This window comes from Capsicum annuum, chromosome 6, assembly GCF_002878395.1.
Source record: "Capsicum annuum cultivar UCD-10X-F1 chromosome 6, UCD10Xv1.1, whole genome shotgun sequence".
NCBI classification, from domain to species: Eukaryota; Viridiplantae; Streptophyta; class Magnoliopsida; order Solanales; family Solanaceae; genus Capsicum; species Capsicum annuum.
The window spans coordinates 227,688,238-227,703,607 of NC_061116.1; the positions used below are offsets into that span (position 1 = coordinate 227,688,238).

At 35.4% G+C, this 15,370-nt stretch overlaps 3 protein-coding genes across 3 annotated transcripts; 1 reads left to right on the forward strand and 2 right to left on the reverse strand.

Annotated features, from left to right (window-relative positions):
* The first annotated feature begins 1,820 nt into the window (after positions 1-1,820).
* LOC107875306 (succinate--CoA ligase [ADP-forming] subunit beta, mitochondrial) lies at positions 1,821-7,471 on the forward strand. The gene is made up of 12 exons (XM_016721968.2): positions 1,821-2,153; positions 2,776-2,886; positions 2,985-3,096; positions 3,635-3,699; positions 4,538-4,615; positions 5,533-5,607; positions 5,703-5,855; positions 6,000-6,134; positions 6,239-6,403; positions 6,601-6,723; positions 6,987-7,058; positions 7,163-7,471. Exons 1-12 carry the CDS (start codon positions 2,052-2,054, stop codon positions 7,235-7,237), a joined length of 1,266 nt encoding a protein of 421 aa, XP_016577454.1. The 5' UTR covers positions 1,821-2,051; the 3' UTR covers positions 7,238-7,471.
* Positions 7,472-10,184: 2,713 nt separating this feature from the next.
* Positions 10,185-12,446, reverse strand: LOC107874573 (CRIB domain-containing protein RIC5-like). Its single transcript, XM_016721337.2, has 4 exons — positions 12,179-12,446; positions 11,549-11,649; positions 11,256-11,346; positions 10,185-10,811 (listed from the first exon to the last, which is right to left on the reverse strand). Exons 1-4 carry the CDS (start codon positions 12,234-12,236, stop codon positions 10,414-10,416), a joined length of 648 nt encoding a protein of 215 aa, XP_016576823.1. The 5' UTR covers positions 12,237-12,446; the 3' UTR covers positions 10,185-10,413.
* Positions 12,447-12,904: 458 nt separating this feature from the next.
* On the reverse strand, positions 12,905-14,867 carry LOC107875305 (glycolipid transfer protein 1; the record flags this gene model as incomplete). The annotated part of the gene is given in 4 exon segments (XM_016721967.2): positions 12,905-13,176; positions 13,587-13,718; positions 14,396-14,531; positions 14,737-14,867. Coding segments are annotated over 4 exon segments (435 nt in total), but the record flags the coding sequence as incomplete, so codon positions are not given.
* Between the last annotated feature and the right edge of the window lie 503 nt (positions 14,868-15,370).

A 15,370-nucleotide genomic window follows, 5' to 3' on the forward strand; every position in this document is an offset into this window, starting at 1 on the left:
GGCGTTTGGCAATGGGGGACGGCGTCGGTGCCGGGGGTCGGCGTCGGTGACCGGCGGTCAGATCGGCGCCGTAGGTCGGCGACGGCGACGGGGCCGGAGACCGGGGGCGCGGGAGAGAGAGGGTACGTCGGTGACCGGCGGTCGGGTCGGCGACGGCGACGGCGGTCGACACCAGGGACCGGTGGTCGGGTCGGGTCGGCGCCGACGGTCGGCGACGGCGCCGAAGGCCGTGGACCAGGGCGAGGCGAGAGAGAGAGAGAGAGAGAGGCTAGTGAGAGAGAGAGAGAGCCGTTATAATTTAGAGGAATGAAATTCAGAAATATACTTGCAGAAGATGAGAAGAGCACGAGAAGGTTGAGAAAGACGATCTCATTTTTAGGAACAAAAAATAAAAGAAATAAGTTAAATAAATTCCTAAAAAAATAAAATTGTTTGAAAGATAATATTTGTTACCTAAAAAATAGGAAGCAATGATCTGTTAATATAACATCCATATTTAGAATTTTCAAATATGAGAAAACGGCTATTAATGTAAATATTATATATGTCATAATTTAAATTCATTAAATATGACCATGTATATGTAATTATTTTTATAAAGGTGTCTAATTGCGTTTTTTTTTCGTTAGTAGGTAAATTTTAGTTGGGTGATTTTGATAGTTTGTAAAAGTTGGGGCATAAAATCTTATTTAATTTTTTTTTCAAAAGTCAAAAAACAAAAGTAAAAAAAAAACATGCTCAACACAAATCCAACTCCAATTTTAACTCCAACTCTAAAAAATTTTAAATTTTATGACCAAACAACTATAGTTTTTAGTCATGTATGCATGATTGAAGTGCATATAGGAAAAAAAATGGCAAATGAGTTTGTTAGATTTCTAATTAAAAATGTCAAATGAGTTTGTTAGATTTGTATGTTTTTGATAAAATTAATGATTGTGTTTTGTTTATGTTTTAAATTTAAGCCTATGTAGAGTATCTTTTAGTGTTAAATTATGTACTGAATTATTGAAATTTGATTAGTTTAAACTAAATACTCAGGTAGTTAGTTTGATTGTTTTTCCTTTTTTTTTTTTTTTTTTTTTTTTAAAATCGGTCTTGATTTTATACAGAGAATGAATCAATGCACTGTGCATTTTTCATTTCTTTTCTTTTTAATTTCCGTGACCAAGGCATTGACAACATCCAGCGTTGTCCCTGCACGAAGAACTCATGATACTATTTTTCTTAGGCTGATCTAGTTTTCAATATTTATTTTGAGGATCCAACTAATTCAGATTATTGAAATTTCATTTTAAAGTCAGTTGAGTTCATTCGATTAAATTTTATTTCAGTATTAAGCAACACGCCCTATAATATGATTACTTTTTATAAAAAAAAAAGTAAGGGACACAAATATAAGCAACTTCTCTTCTCGTTCTCCTTGAAGATAATTGTTTCTATGAAAAAAAGAGTTGATCCTGGCCGAGGAGGAAGGCGACATGCCTAACCCATGCAAGTCGGACATGCCTATAAGATTATGAATAAATTTTTCATTCTCTATCTTTTGAATAAAAATTTATTTGCCCTTCGACTTTAGAATCTTTTTTCATACTTATTCTTCGTTATAATTTTGGTTCATATTTACCCTCATAGTTATATTTTGTTTAAATAGAACTCTTGTCATAATGAAGAGTATAGCGATAAATTTAATACTCCGTAACTCTATTAATTTACAAAACTAAATTTGACCTTTTTTTCTTAATGGATAAATTTGTAGACTCAGGTTAATGAACTTTTTGTTCTTAAAAGAAGATTTTAATCTTAAAAATAAATATGCTAAAATAATAATGTCTTAAAAATTCCATTAGTATTTATCTTAGGTTCTTAAAGTGTATATTGAAAATAAATAAAAAGGAAAGCGCAGGAGAAAGAAAAGGGAAAAATACAAGTTGGTCAGAAAAAGTATATTACTACGACTTTTCTTTTTTATTGTTTGAGACTTTTATTAGGGTTTCGATTATTATTATTATTGTATTTGGATCGCATTAGAGGATCTGTGTGAGAGCAAAATGGTGAGAGGAATGCTGCGTAAATTAGCGAATCAGTCTCTCTCCGTCGCCGGAAAATGGCAGCAGCAACAGCTCCGCCGCCTCAACATCCACGAGTATCAGGTCATATAACCAAAATCAGATTTACCTGAATCTATAAATCCAATTCGCTTAGTTTTTACAAATCTCATTCGTAATAGTTTTTTCATTGTTTTGTTGGATTAAAAAATGGTTGCCTTAATGGTTCGTTTGTTGCTGAGATCTCTCCCGTACAAGCTGAGGAGGAGAAGCTTGTGAAAATGTAATACTGCAACTCAGTATTTTTTTGAGGCAAAGGGGGAAATTTAGTATAAATACATAATTTTCATATTAATTGTCAGAGTGAAGGGTCAAATACACACCTTGCATATTCCGTTTTTTCGAGTTTACATATCTCAACGATCAGGTCTGCGAGTTTGAGTTTTCTACCTGTCAAAGCACACGACAATTGTCAAATGTTCCTTTTGTTAAATGGTTGATGATAGTTCCACCTACGAAACTTGGAAAAATGAAGATACTTTAGGTGTGTTTTTGATCATTAAGTCTAATTGTTAAAAGGTATATATAGAGTGCAAACCAATCGAGGCCACTAGAACACACCTATGTTCGTTGGAGTTCTAAAAATGCGGAGTGTTAAACTTACTTAACTAATGCTCCAGATTTTTTCATGATATATTGTTTTGAATTTTGCTTGTTATGGTATTAGGGAGCTGAATTGATGAGCAAATATGGAATCAATGTACCCAAAGGTGTTGCTGTTGGTTCCCTTAATGAAGTGAAAAAGGCAATTCAAGACGTGCTCCCTAACCAGAATGAGGTAATTCGACAAAGCAGTGTGTTTCGTTTAAGTCTGATCACTTTGTTATAGCTAAGGACAGGGTAAATGCCTTCTGCTTTTCTCTTTTGGGGATACAGGTGGTTGTTAAATCACAAGTCCTTGCTGGTGGACGTGGACTTGGAACATTCAAAAATGGATTTCAGGGTGGAGTTCATATTGTCAAGGCTGATCAGGCTGAAGAGATTGCCAGTACTGCTCCTCTGCTAGACTTCTCTAAAATATTACTCCATTGTTACTGGGAAGAACTACAATGTTATTTACTTTTGTGGAAAATATCCTTTATTCCCATTTAAATTTCTGTTGAATGGGAACAAAATGAAGTTTCTTATGTGTGAATTGTTGTACGTAGCTTGATATTGCTTTCTGGAAATGAAAGGACAATTGTGTTTGACTTGATAACCTTTTTTCCCTGCAAACCAGCTACGATGCTGCTCTGGCGATCTTAAGAGCTTCTAACAAAGGGGACAGGGCGTAGGGTTATTTTTCTTTTGGTGGCTCAATTTTATAGTTTTGAACTTTTATGGTGGCATTTGTGCTTTAGCTGTTCATCTATCCTTGCATTTGCAACTGATTTATTGGAAGCTTTGGTTAAAATGCACATATTTGAGAGATGGAATGCTTTTCATGTGCCTACAATTATTATTACCATTCTCAAGATAGTTCATATCTTTCTTTATGGTTTATATGTTCTTTTGAAGAAAAATGTTGTTAATGCTTTTGGTTTCAGGTAAAATGCTTGGACAGGTACTTGTTACCAAACAAACTGGAGCTCAAGGGAAAGTTGTCAGCAAGGTTGGATTTTTTCATTTACATTTATATTTTTCAAAGATACATCAGTATCATCTCGCAATCTAGATTTATCTTCCAATAGATTTAAGATATAAAGAGAAATTTGCTTACTTGAAATATCTGTTGCTATCCCCATTTCTATATAATATGAAGTGGTTGTTTAAAGCCCGCTTGAGGTACGCTTTTGTCCTGAAGCTCAATGCAGTATAGGTTGTATGCTTCACATTACTTCGATTGTGCTTTAGTGATACGAAAGTGATAACGTGCATCATAATGCAAGAATACAACGATTTAAGTAGGATAGTGTTATAGATGGAAAAACTGATATATCAATTATTAAAAATGTGATGGATGATTTGTTAGTGTGTAGGAACAGAGTTCACTAATTTGTACTAGAAGCAGAAATCTTAAAATGGTATTTTAAGTGGTACTTTTTATTTCATGTAATTGTTGCTGCTATTGTAATCTCTTGGTTTATATAGTTTTTTTTCTCTCAACATGAATAAATTTTATTTTATTTCCTCATTTGCACATTTCTTCATTAAAGCACATGATTAATTGCTCTTTAATTCTCAAAATTCCAAAAATCACTTGGAGCTTTTATGCTCGTTTTGACTTTGGCAAAATGGTGATAATCTGTAGTCAACATCAATAGCTATAACAGTTAATAATCATTATTGATGTCATTGGTTGCTGATGATAATCACAAGATCGTACTGTTCATTTAATTTTGTTCGGTCAGAATTACTAATTTTGATCCTATGCTCAGACACTAATTCTACTATCAGCGGTTAGTAGGATATGCAGATTTTCTGATGCTCAGATATCTAATTGATTGCAGCTTTACCTATGTGAAAAGATGTCCTTGGTTAATGAAATGTACTTCTCAATTATACTTGATCGTGCAACTGCTGGCCCTGTAAGTTCCACACTTTGCCTGGTCACTTGAGTTTCCACTTAAATATTGTTAATATATATATATATACACAGAAGTTATATCCCTGTCCAAGTCTCGCCAGCTTTCACGTTACTATTATAGTTTCATCACACCCTACGGTACCTCCACGAGATTAAAGTAGAAAAGAGAGAAAAAATAGTGTGAGTAGAAGAGGAAAATGGAGGAGTTTCTCTGTCTACCTCTATTGCTTCTTTATTTTCACTGTTCTCTTAAGCAGTAATTTGTTCGTATTTCTGATTGCATGGAGTATCTGTCCAAATGTAAAGCACCCGCCTCAACTGTATTGATTTTATTGAATGTAACCAAATTTAGAAACATGTGCTACATTGTGTAGCTCAGTGTTGCTTGAAATTGATGCTTGCAGCTAAACATCAATCATGCTTGCCTCTGCTTGTATCCTAATTTACTGCGGAATTGAATCACCTTGATGTCTATATATGAATGAGTTTGGGTCCATCGAGGGAATTCACTCTTATTTCTAATTGATGAACAATAAGGCATACTTCCTATTGACCTCAGCATTAGGACAAACTTATGAAAGCATCTGATTGGTAATGCGAGAACCCAAATGCTTTCATAATTCTTTATGTCCCATGAATGTCAAGCAAACTATGAAGTATCTTGACTTCTTCAGCTTTCAAGAGTAACTCTAATATGGATAGAAGTAATTTGAAAGTTCAGGGAACAATGTGTTCAATTTGAGTTCCCTCGTTAATTGAATGTTTGGGTGGGGGTGGGGTGTGGGGGTAGAAGCATAGCCCAAAATGATTGGTACTTTATTAGTAATCTTGATCATTTAGAGGATCTCCGTTGTCACATTTTAATGTTTAGTTGATCTAAGGATGTGAAGCTGCTTGCTGTTCCTTTCTTTATTGCAGCTCATTATTGCTTGTCGAAAGGGTGGAACCAGCATCGAAGACCTTGCTGAAAAATTCCCTGACATGATCATAAAGGTTATTTTTTCTGTTAATATTCATCCAAAGATTTAGCAATTTCTTTTGTTGCTATTGTTGTTGACTAATAAACATTCGCTATCTGAATTTTCCAGGTTCCAATTGATGTTTTCAAAGGAATCAGTGATGAAGATGCTGCAAAGGTTGTTGATGGTTTGGCACCAAAAGTAGCTGACAGAAATGATTCAATTGAACAAGTGAAAAAGTTGTACAAACTTTTCTGTGAAACTGACTGCACAATGTTGGAGGTGAGCATTTTCATCATTTGTTTAGAAGCACCTTCTGGAGAGTTGGCAAAATGTTCCCCAGATTAAAAGCCTGTAGCAAACATGCCATAAATAACAGAATTTTCTCCCTATCTATACCTAATTTTAGAGGTTTTCTCTGGGCAGATCAACCCCCTTGCAGAAACATCTGATAACAAGCTGGTAGCTGCAGATGCAAAGCTCAATTTTGACGATAATGCTGCTTACCGTCAAAAAGAAATATTTTCTCTTCGTGATTCATCACAAGAGGATCCTCGTGAAGTACTCCTTATGCTGTCTTTATTTGAAGGCCCTAACTTTTCATCCTTGGTGCAAGTATATACGGATCTTCATTTTTTCTTTTTGTTCTCTGGTTAACTCCTCAGGTTGCTGCTGCGAAAGCTGATTTGAATTATATTGGCTTGGATGGAGAAATTGGTTGCATGGTTAATGGTGCTGGATTAGCAATGGCTACCATGGATATTATTAAGCTCCATGGGGGAACTCCAGCCAATTTTCTTGATGTGGGTGGAAATGCTTCTGAAGGCCAGGTATATGTGGTTTCTTGATAATGCAATGTGAAGAATAGTTGTATCTCTTTGGCATGTTTTGTAGCTGTTTTTTGTAATAATTGAACAAGAATATTATTATATTGAAGTCTTCTTTTTCTTTGGCTTAATGATGTGTTAAAATGTTGAGAACTTCAGAATTCACAAACAGTTGAATTTCTCTCTTGTGCTTGGAGTAGGTTGTGGAGGCCTTCAAAATTTTGACTGCAGATGAGAAGGTGAAAGCGATTTTGGTGAACATCTTTGGAGGAATAATGAAGTGTGATGTGATAGCCAGTGGTATTGTCAATGCTGCCAAACAGGTTAGTATTATTTTTTCTTTGATCATTATCAGGGTGTGTTTGTCCAATAATGTTGCCTCTTTTAGGGCCTGCTCCTTTGTCCTAGTTAGCCACACGTCAATATTAACACATCTTCTGCTCACCTCCCTGTTCTTTTTTGAATAACAATTTTGTTCCACTTAATATTTATTCCACAAAAGAAGTGTCAATGGTTGAGCTCTGTCCTTGGGGCTGCAATTAAGCAATGCTTATAATGTGCTGATTCCTGTGCGCTTGTGGTTCAGGTAAATCTGAAAGTGCCTGTGGTTGTTCGTCTGGAAGGCACCAATGTGGACCAAGGGAAGAGAATTCTCAAGGTAAATTATGAACTTTGCCTTGCTCTAGCTGTTGCTAACTTAGCTGCGCATAGGAAAAGTCAGTTTCAAGTAGTAATCACTTTCTTCCCTGGTTTGTCTTGCAGGAAAGTGGCATGACGCTGATAACTGCCGAGGATTTAGACGATGCGGCTGAAAAAGCAGTCAAAGCCTTAGCTTAGTTGAAAGAACAAAAAATATGACAAAAATTTGTTATAATTCAAATTTGTAAGCCTTTTGGTTGGGGCTCCCTTTTTTGTCTGCGGTGATCTGAATGTGCAATTCTTGATTTTACAATAAAACAGTGAACTACATTTTTTGCCAACACTTGGAACAAGCTTGGCGTTCACTTGCCAACTACACTTTGTACGCACCTCGGCTAATGCATCATTTGAGAAAGCTTGTTTATTCATCTATAACTTATCCTTCTAATCGACGTTTCCCATTGTGTTGCCATTGTGGCCTACTAATATTTGTGGTTGTGAATCTATGCTTCTCCAATTGGGGTTTGGGGAGGATGGTGTAAACCGGTCTATTTGAACTTATTAAAGCCTGTTTATTCAGCTAACTAGTTTAAAACAAGATACATCTTATTTTTGAGGAGATTCACAATACACCCATCTTCATCTTGTTTTAGTATTGAGTAGGGGTGATAAAACAAGAACCAATCAGAAAGAGAGACTGCTTTGTCATTTGCATAAATCATTTTATTTCTGACAAAACAAAGAAACCTCCTCATATGCCATGTTAAAGACTTAGAGCTGAACAGCCTCAACAAGTTCAGTTAACGCAATATTCATAAGGATTAACAATATGCTGGAAAAACACTAATATAAGTAAAAGAGAAGATGGGTTTAACCATTCTTATTAATAAAATCACTCTGGTTGATAAACTAACAAGAGTACAAGGTTACAACATGGTGACTGGAAAAAGAAAAGAGTTCCTAGATCAACACTAAATAAGTGATTTTGGAAATATCAAGCTTTCCGTAAGAACATGTCCATTCCAGGATGTCCTAAATGAATTTGCCAGTTTATCTCGCAAATATATGGACCGGAATAGCACATCACCGTCCGCAAACAAATATTTCGGTACTTAAAATTGTGCCACCGCTGATGAATATACGTACAACAAGCACAAAGCATTCCGTTCAATTCAGAAATGCCAACATCAACATTGCCCTCTATACGTAATTAATACTTGCTCTGGCAACGGTATCTCTGAGTACACTTGATTTGAAATACTAAATGAAACCAAAGAGAGTTCTTGAAACCGCGAAATAGTCTCCAGACATACAGATCCAGTGAAATGCACTGTTTACTAATGGCAAAGCAGAATTCCCGGACAAAAAACTTCGTCCATATTTCTCCACAAACCACTTTTCAACGTGAGAATCTCACCAGGTACTTTGCTTCCCTCTTTGGGATTGTGAATTTTTAGGATCTTATAGTCACCAATAGTTGAGTCATAACCATTATCCCAAACAATCACCACGCTTCAGTGGAAATTCTGATTGAGGAAGTAGAATTGATTCTCTTGTGGAGGGGTTCCACAATCAACAGTTTGACTAAAAGTACTGATAATAGCAAAGCCATTGTAAAAGTCAATAACATTTGAGTGTTGTTGGAAAAGGAAATGCTTACTTGCTAGGGCTACATCTCTTGCCGGGTCGGGTCGGGTCAGGCCAATTATAGCACAAGCACCTCATCAACTACAAAAATCAACTTTATTTTTTTCTTCCCCTCGAAACCATGATCTTATAAAATTAGTCCTCTTTCTTTCTTTCTTTCTTTATATAGTAGTAGAACTTTTCCTTCTGATTGACGTTTTCCTTTTATGTGGCTAAACTTATGTTTGTGGTCGTGAAATTTTGTTCCTGCGAGTGGGGTCTGGCATGGATGGCGTAAACATGTATTTATATAAACTAGATAGTTAAACATTGCCTAAAGACTAAAATTTTGGATGTTTAATTAGAGGAAGATATATACTTGGTCAGAGGCGGATCTAGGATTTCGAGGTTGTGGGTGCCATTTCACTTTTAACGTTAAAGCTATTACTCAAAAACGATAATTTTTATGGGTGTCCCACTGAAATTTGACTTGTTAGTAAGAGATTTTTGAAGGAAAATTTCATTGAAACATTGTCGAAGAACCTAACTTTTACGAATTCAGTTGGAAATTAGTTAATTTTTTTGCTATACGTTTTGCTATTTACACTGCCCTAAATAAGACAAAAATTTTGTCGATATTATAAACTTTGGGTTTCGATTTAATTTTTTGTCTTTTCAATTTGTATAGACAAATAGATCAAATAATAAAAATGTGATTAGTACTATAAATACTATCGAAAATAACCTTTCTACTTCTTCGGAGGTAGTGTATGGACTACATACATTTTACCCTCTCCAGACCCCACTATGTGTGTATACACTGGATTTGTTGTTGTTGTTGTTATTACTATAAATTGTGTAAACAAGAGTTAAATTTTACTTATCAATCAGCGTAAAAGTACAAAATAGCTGTCAACATTCAATGGATATTTTCAATTCTATTATTAAGAAATTATTATGTTCTACACTTAAAGTTATAAATTCTTAAATAAAGATTACCCAAAAAAAGAAGTCAAACAAAGATTAAGTCAAGAGGAAAAAAACTTATAGAAGATAAAATAGAGAATAAAAAGTAACAAAATACTGCTGGCGTTTAGATTTGAACTCTGGTATACTACGTGAAATTTCAGCGCGTTTGCCACTGACACTACTTCGTCAACTGCTGCACCGGGTGACACTTAAATAATATATCGATTTTCTTCAAAATATATATATACACATAATTTTCCGATCGAAGTTTATAGATGTCATGCCATTCCTGAACCCCACTAAATCCGCCCCTGTACTTGGTGGTCGTTTAATTTCTTTCACTGGATTATAATCCTTGAACTGATTTATGTCACTCCAGAGGTGAGAAGGACAAGGTGAAATATTCAAAATTAAGCTTGAAATTAAATTTATATTATATTTGGTTACATATATTCTATTTATCCTTATTCGATCAACCAACGGCCCTTTCTAGATACTCCATACAAAATTCATTTCTTTTCCTTTCCCTTCTCCATATTCACAACGAAAATTTGCACTAGAAAAAAAGATCTATATAATAAACAAAGTATGTAGAGGTCAAATCTTACATAAGATTTCTACTAACATAATATAAAACTTTTTAAAGTTTCCAACCATTACTTTTTGGCTGTTACTAAACTATCCAAAAAAAAAAAAAAGATAAAATGCATCTGAAAATACATTTTTATTGTTAATTTTTTTTCTTGTTTTTTTTTTTTTTTTTTTTTTTTTAAATTTGGTTATGAAATGATACTTGAACTCTGTATAATTGCACTTTCAGATCCTCCTCCTGTTGCTGCAGCTGTACTAGAAGATGTCCCTTTAGATTTCGCCGATCGTGATCCGGCGACGGCACCGCCGGGGACGGATTCCTTAGACTTCTTCTGCCGTGATTTTTTAGGAATATCCGGCAAGTCTCTCGCCGGAGATTCTGTGCCGGCGGAAGAATCTAGATGGATTCGGCCATGTTTGGAACCGTCAGAGTCCTTCCGGTGATGCCGGCGGGAACCACGGGATTTTTTAGGAGAATCAGTGGCGCCGTTATCTTTAGAAGAAGAATGACGTCTGGATTTTGGTTGTTCAGGTTGCTGATCTCCGGCGGAAGATGAATCTGCATTTCTGGATCTTCGGTTTGAATCTGAAATGCCATTACGTTCATTGCATGGAGAAAAATATAGGAGCATACAATTCATGCACAGTACGTACCTACTTGTCTCCGGTGGCGGAGTCATGATTTTCATTGAGGGAGTTCAGAAGTATATACATGAACAAGTCAATGGGTTCAATATTCACTATATGCATAAAAATATTTTTAATTATATAAAAATAGTATAAAATAATATAATTTTCCGTCGGGTCGTCGTGGAGCAAAGTTGAATTTCTCTGATTACACTATAGATATAAATTCAAAAACAATGTATGTTTGTTACATTGGAGCCAGAAGGTTTTATAGCGCTAGTAGTTTTCTTGTGACAATAAATTTGAAATATTTCTTATAGGTTTTATAAGTATTAGAGTACAAAGAATATTTCTCTTCTTATTTCAATGATGGTAAGGGTTGAAGAAAAGTGACCAAACAAACCTTGGGAAGCCCATTGAATTTCAGGATTATTTGCTGCAGGAGGAAGCAAAGGTGCTGACTGAAATTGTCCTGGTCCATTGAATTCTTTCATCTATATATACATTACCATAATTACACACATACAGCATAATGAGAAAAAAAGAAGATTAGTTAAGATGATTAACTTAAAACCTAAGTTGCGCGACTATTCACTTTCTTTTGGCAAATCCAACACGCACATGCTGGCTTACATTATTTGAAGAGTCCGAGCAACATAACTTAAAATTACACGAAGAAAGGGAAAGAAGTATTACCCAGCTTGGATTATCTGTTGATGGTCCATCCCATCCTATATGAGCAACATGTTTTACATCTGTGGGAAAACCAATCTTTATTTCTTTTTCTTTCTCCTCATCTGCGTCAGCATACATATTATTGCATATATTAACATATAATTGTGTATGTAAGCATATTTATGTGTAGAGTGTGGTGCTGGGGTGGGCATAGATTCTTTTTTCGGTTTAATTATCCGATGCATAAAGTTGTTTGACCCGATCAATTCAGATTCGCATCGAGTAGGTTTACTAAGAAGGTATCTTTATTGAAAGACTTTTCATCCGTGGATTGTAACTCGAACATAGAAATTTGGATTTTCATCGAATGAGCCCAGCGGAAAAATTAAAACGCTCCTTACTAAAAAGTAATGAATCGATAAGTGCATACTGAAACAATTCCATCTTGATACCAAATTAGTTGGGATCCTTGTATAAAATCTCTCTATTTGATTGCTATGTTCATTCAGTATCTAACTTAAATTCATGACTATCAAAATATTTTCATAATGATCGTTAGCCTACTGCGATCCTCCTTATCTGATAAACCAAATCATATCCAACAAAAAAATAAAAGTAAAATTGTGATAGAATAAATGATCATTCCCTCACCAAATATCTGAGAAATGTAACGAAGGCCTTTAAGAAGGCCTTTCACCTTAGTGGCCATCTTCAGCTCTTCTAGGTCTAGATTTGCAAACCTTTCTTCAGCAGAAAGGAAGAAAATAAATGAAATTCATTGATAAAGGAGAATTTATTTGGTGATAATATTCGACTTTTTGATACAGAAACTCAAAAAAATATAAAAAACAATTTCGAGAAATGGACTCAAACCCTCAATAAATTTTAGGTTCGACTCCTCTAATTATCACAAAACAAAATGCTGTTAAAGCAGTCCTCCTTCCATCCATTTAATGGCAATGATTTGTTGGACATTACTAACCAGACACATGTCCTAAATTCAGGGAAGGGCAACTATGGTTAATTTTATTTAAGGAAAGTCGTTTGCAAATAATTAAATCTGCAAATCTAATCCTATCCACTTGTAATAATAATAAACCATATAGCTAAAATGGAAAAGGAATAATAATAAATTAACTTCACGAAATCTTTTTCCTTTGGACGTGTAAAGTGATATTTGTTCGTTAAAAGGTTATCAATAATAAGTGAAACAAAATAAAAATTTCAACTTAAACTTTTATTTGCTATATAGTACGTGGAACTAGGACATCAAACTTGTAACTAACACGAACCAATATTATTGTACGGTAATACTGCTCACTGAAGTATATATTCACTTAAACATTTAAATGCACGAGAGGTTATAATAATCTGGAATGAAATAAATATCGAGTTTAATATTAGTCTCCAGAATTACTTATTCATTATAAGTTACAAACCAACTTCAACCCAGGTCCTTTCATTATAAGTTACAAACCAGTAGACAAAAAAACTCATTGTCTGCTACTACTGTTACTCATGGCACAATAGGATAAAAGCAGGAAGCATAGTTGTCTCAGAAGTTTCTCACAGTGTCGATGAATTCCCAAAGAGTTGTAAAACTTCCTTTCAGCTTAAGATGCTTTCAGTTCATCCATTCCTACGCTGGCCTGCAATGGCAACAATGATAAACAATTTGTTAATGTCTTATGTCTGTCATTTATATTCCCGGAATTGAAAGGCAAGAAAAAATAATACTAGTGGCCCTTCAGCTATTTTCCACTAAATTCAACTAACCCCTCACCACTGAAATCTCGCAACCAACCAATATACCTAAGAAATGGTATCCAAGATACCCTGGTACCAGCTTAATCAGCCATGCAGTAGAAATGAAGACTCATTTGACAAGCAAATCTTCGGACATCATCTACAAAATCAAGGTGTTGGAAAGGGGTCCCATTTTTTTTTCTTACTTTTGTTCTTTGGGTGCCAGTTGGGACGGAATGACTACAATAGTGTAACCCCCCCAAACAATCCAAACATCTATCTGATGAATATATACTTTAATAAGAGATCTTACCAAGAACTTGTGGTTCTCTTCAAGAAGCGGTGAGAAGGTAGAACAGAATTTTTCAATATCACTGTTAATATCACCAGACCCACATATTACATCCATAAATTTCTTCCTATCTGGAGCGAGCTTCATCGCCACCTGTGATTACAATCCACAGTGAAGGAGTTAAGAGAGACAAAAATTGGACTTCAAAAATAGCAATAAGCAAAAGCAAATAGCTGGATAGTTGGTCCTACTTCGGTGTAAATTTAAATAAAAAAGCGGAAACCAACAAAACTAAAAGTACACTGCAACTACCTCTCAGGCAAAAAGTAAGAGTACTGCTTAAGTTGACAAGAGAAGAAACACATTAGAAGATATTGAACAAGTAATACCACATGAATGTGAGAGAAAAATAAGGGATGGAGGAGAGGACGGCAGAAATAACTTGAAGTTTTATCCCCCATATATGAGTGAAGTGGAGTTCAAACATTCTTTTTTTTCTTCAAGGTAATGGTAAAGTACCAAGTGCAAACATTCTTGTAGGCAGCAGCATAGCAGTCACAGGCTTAGACTAACATTCATCTTATAGGAGGCAATACTGAAGCTAAATGTGCATTTGACTGTCTGAGACATTTATCTCAACAGAAGGAAAGACTATGCCAGTTAAGCAGATAATATTGGTAACCGGAAAAGTCAATAATAGCACACGTTCCAGGACCAGAGAAACTAGGTAGGATCTCATACTTCGTGTTATGGGAAGGATGGGGAAAGATGCAACTACTCCGGATCAGTTACACTAGAAGCAGAATTTTCAGGGTATGTGAAATAGTTACCGTAAAACTTGAACTCGCTAACCATCCATGCCACTTTTTCAACGTCTTACTGTAGGAATCAGAGCAAGCTTGTGACATCGCCCAGTCCCCATGCTCCAGTAAATTTCTAAACAACTCCAACAGGAAATCCATAGCCCTAAAAACATATAGACAAATTCTTTTATTTGTAGTTCAGTTGACCAGAACTCAAATGCATCGTAGAACATGTATGTGTTTTGGGAAATGCACGTGTTGAGTGATTGGTATGAGTGAGCTCAAAGCATGGGGAAAGACATCACCTAGAAGATGAATGGCTACCACAAAAGAGATCAAGTAAGAAGAGATGGAGAATTATTTTCAACCTTGTCAACCAAAGAAGACCATTTGTGCAACTGGAAGAGCCTTTTGCTGTCTTTGCTTCAACCTCTTCTTGCACCATGCTGTACAAGTTTGTATATTTTGTTGGGTTCGACAAGTACTTACTATCTAACCTCTGCAGCATCAATATTTAATAATAGATTTAGCAAGGAAGCATCTACAAAATTTCCAAAATCGAAAAATAGAGTGTCTTTCCTAGCTGTAGCAACAACATGAGTCAAAAGAAGACATTTGCATGGTTCAAGGAAAAAAGTGCCTAAGTATATCTAGCTCCATAACATAGGAAGTCTTAAACCAAGGCCAAGATAGTCCAGTTGCGCTGCTGAATAAACTCAATTTTCTTAAGATAACTACTCTACAAAGGCAAACCTATTTTTCGGTGCAGCTATACAAATATCAGGATCTACTATAGAAAGTAGTGCATTCCAAGATTCCCCGACACCATAATCTTTCCTCACCCATAAAATAAAAAGTGTGCTTTCTTTGATGATACCCATTAGAATAAGCACAAAGCGTTCCATCCAATATCAAAATGCCAATATTAACATTATACAGCCATATTTCCCCTGGCAATGGTATCTTCCCACACATTTCATGGGAAATATTAAATGAAACCAC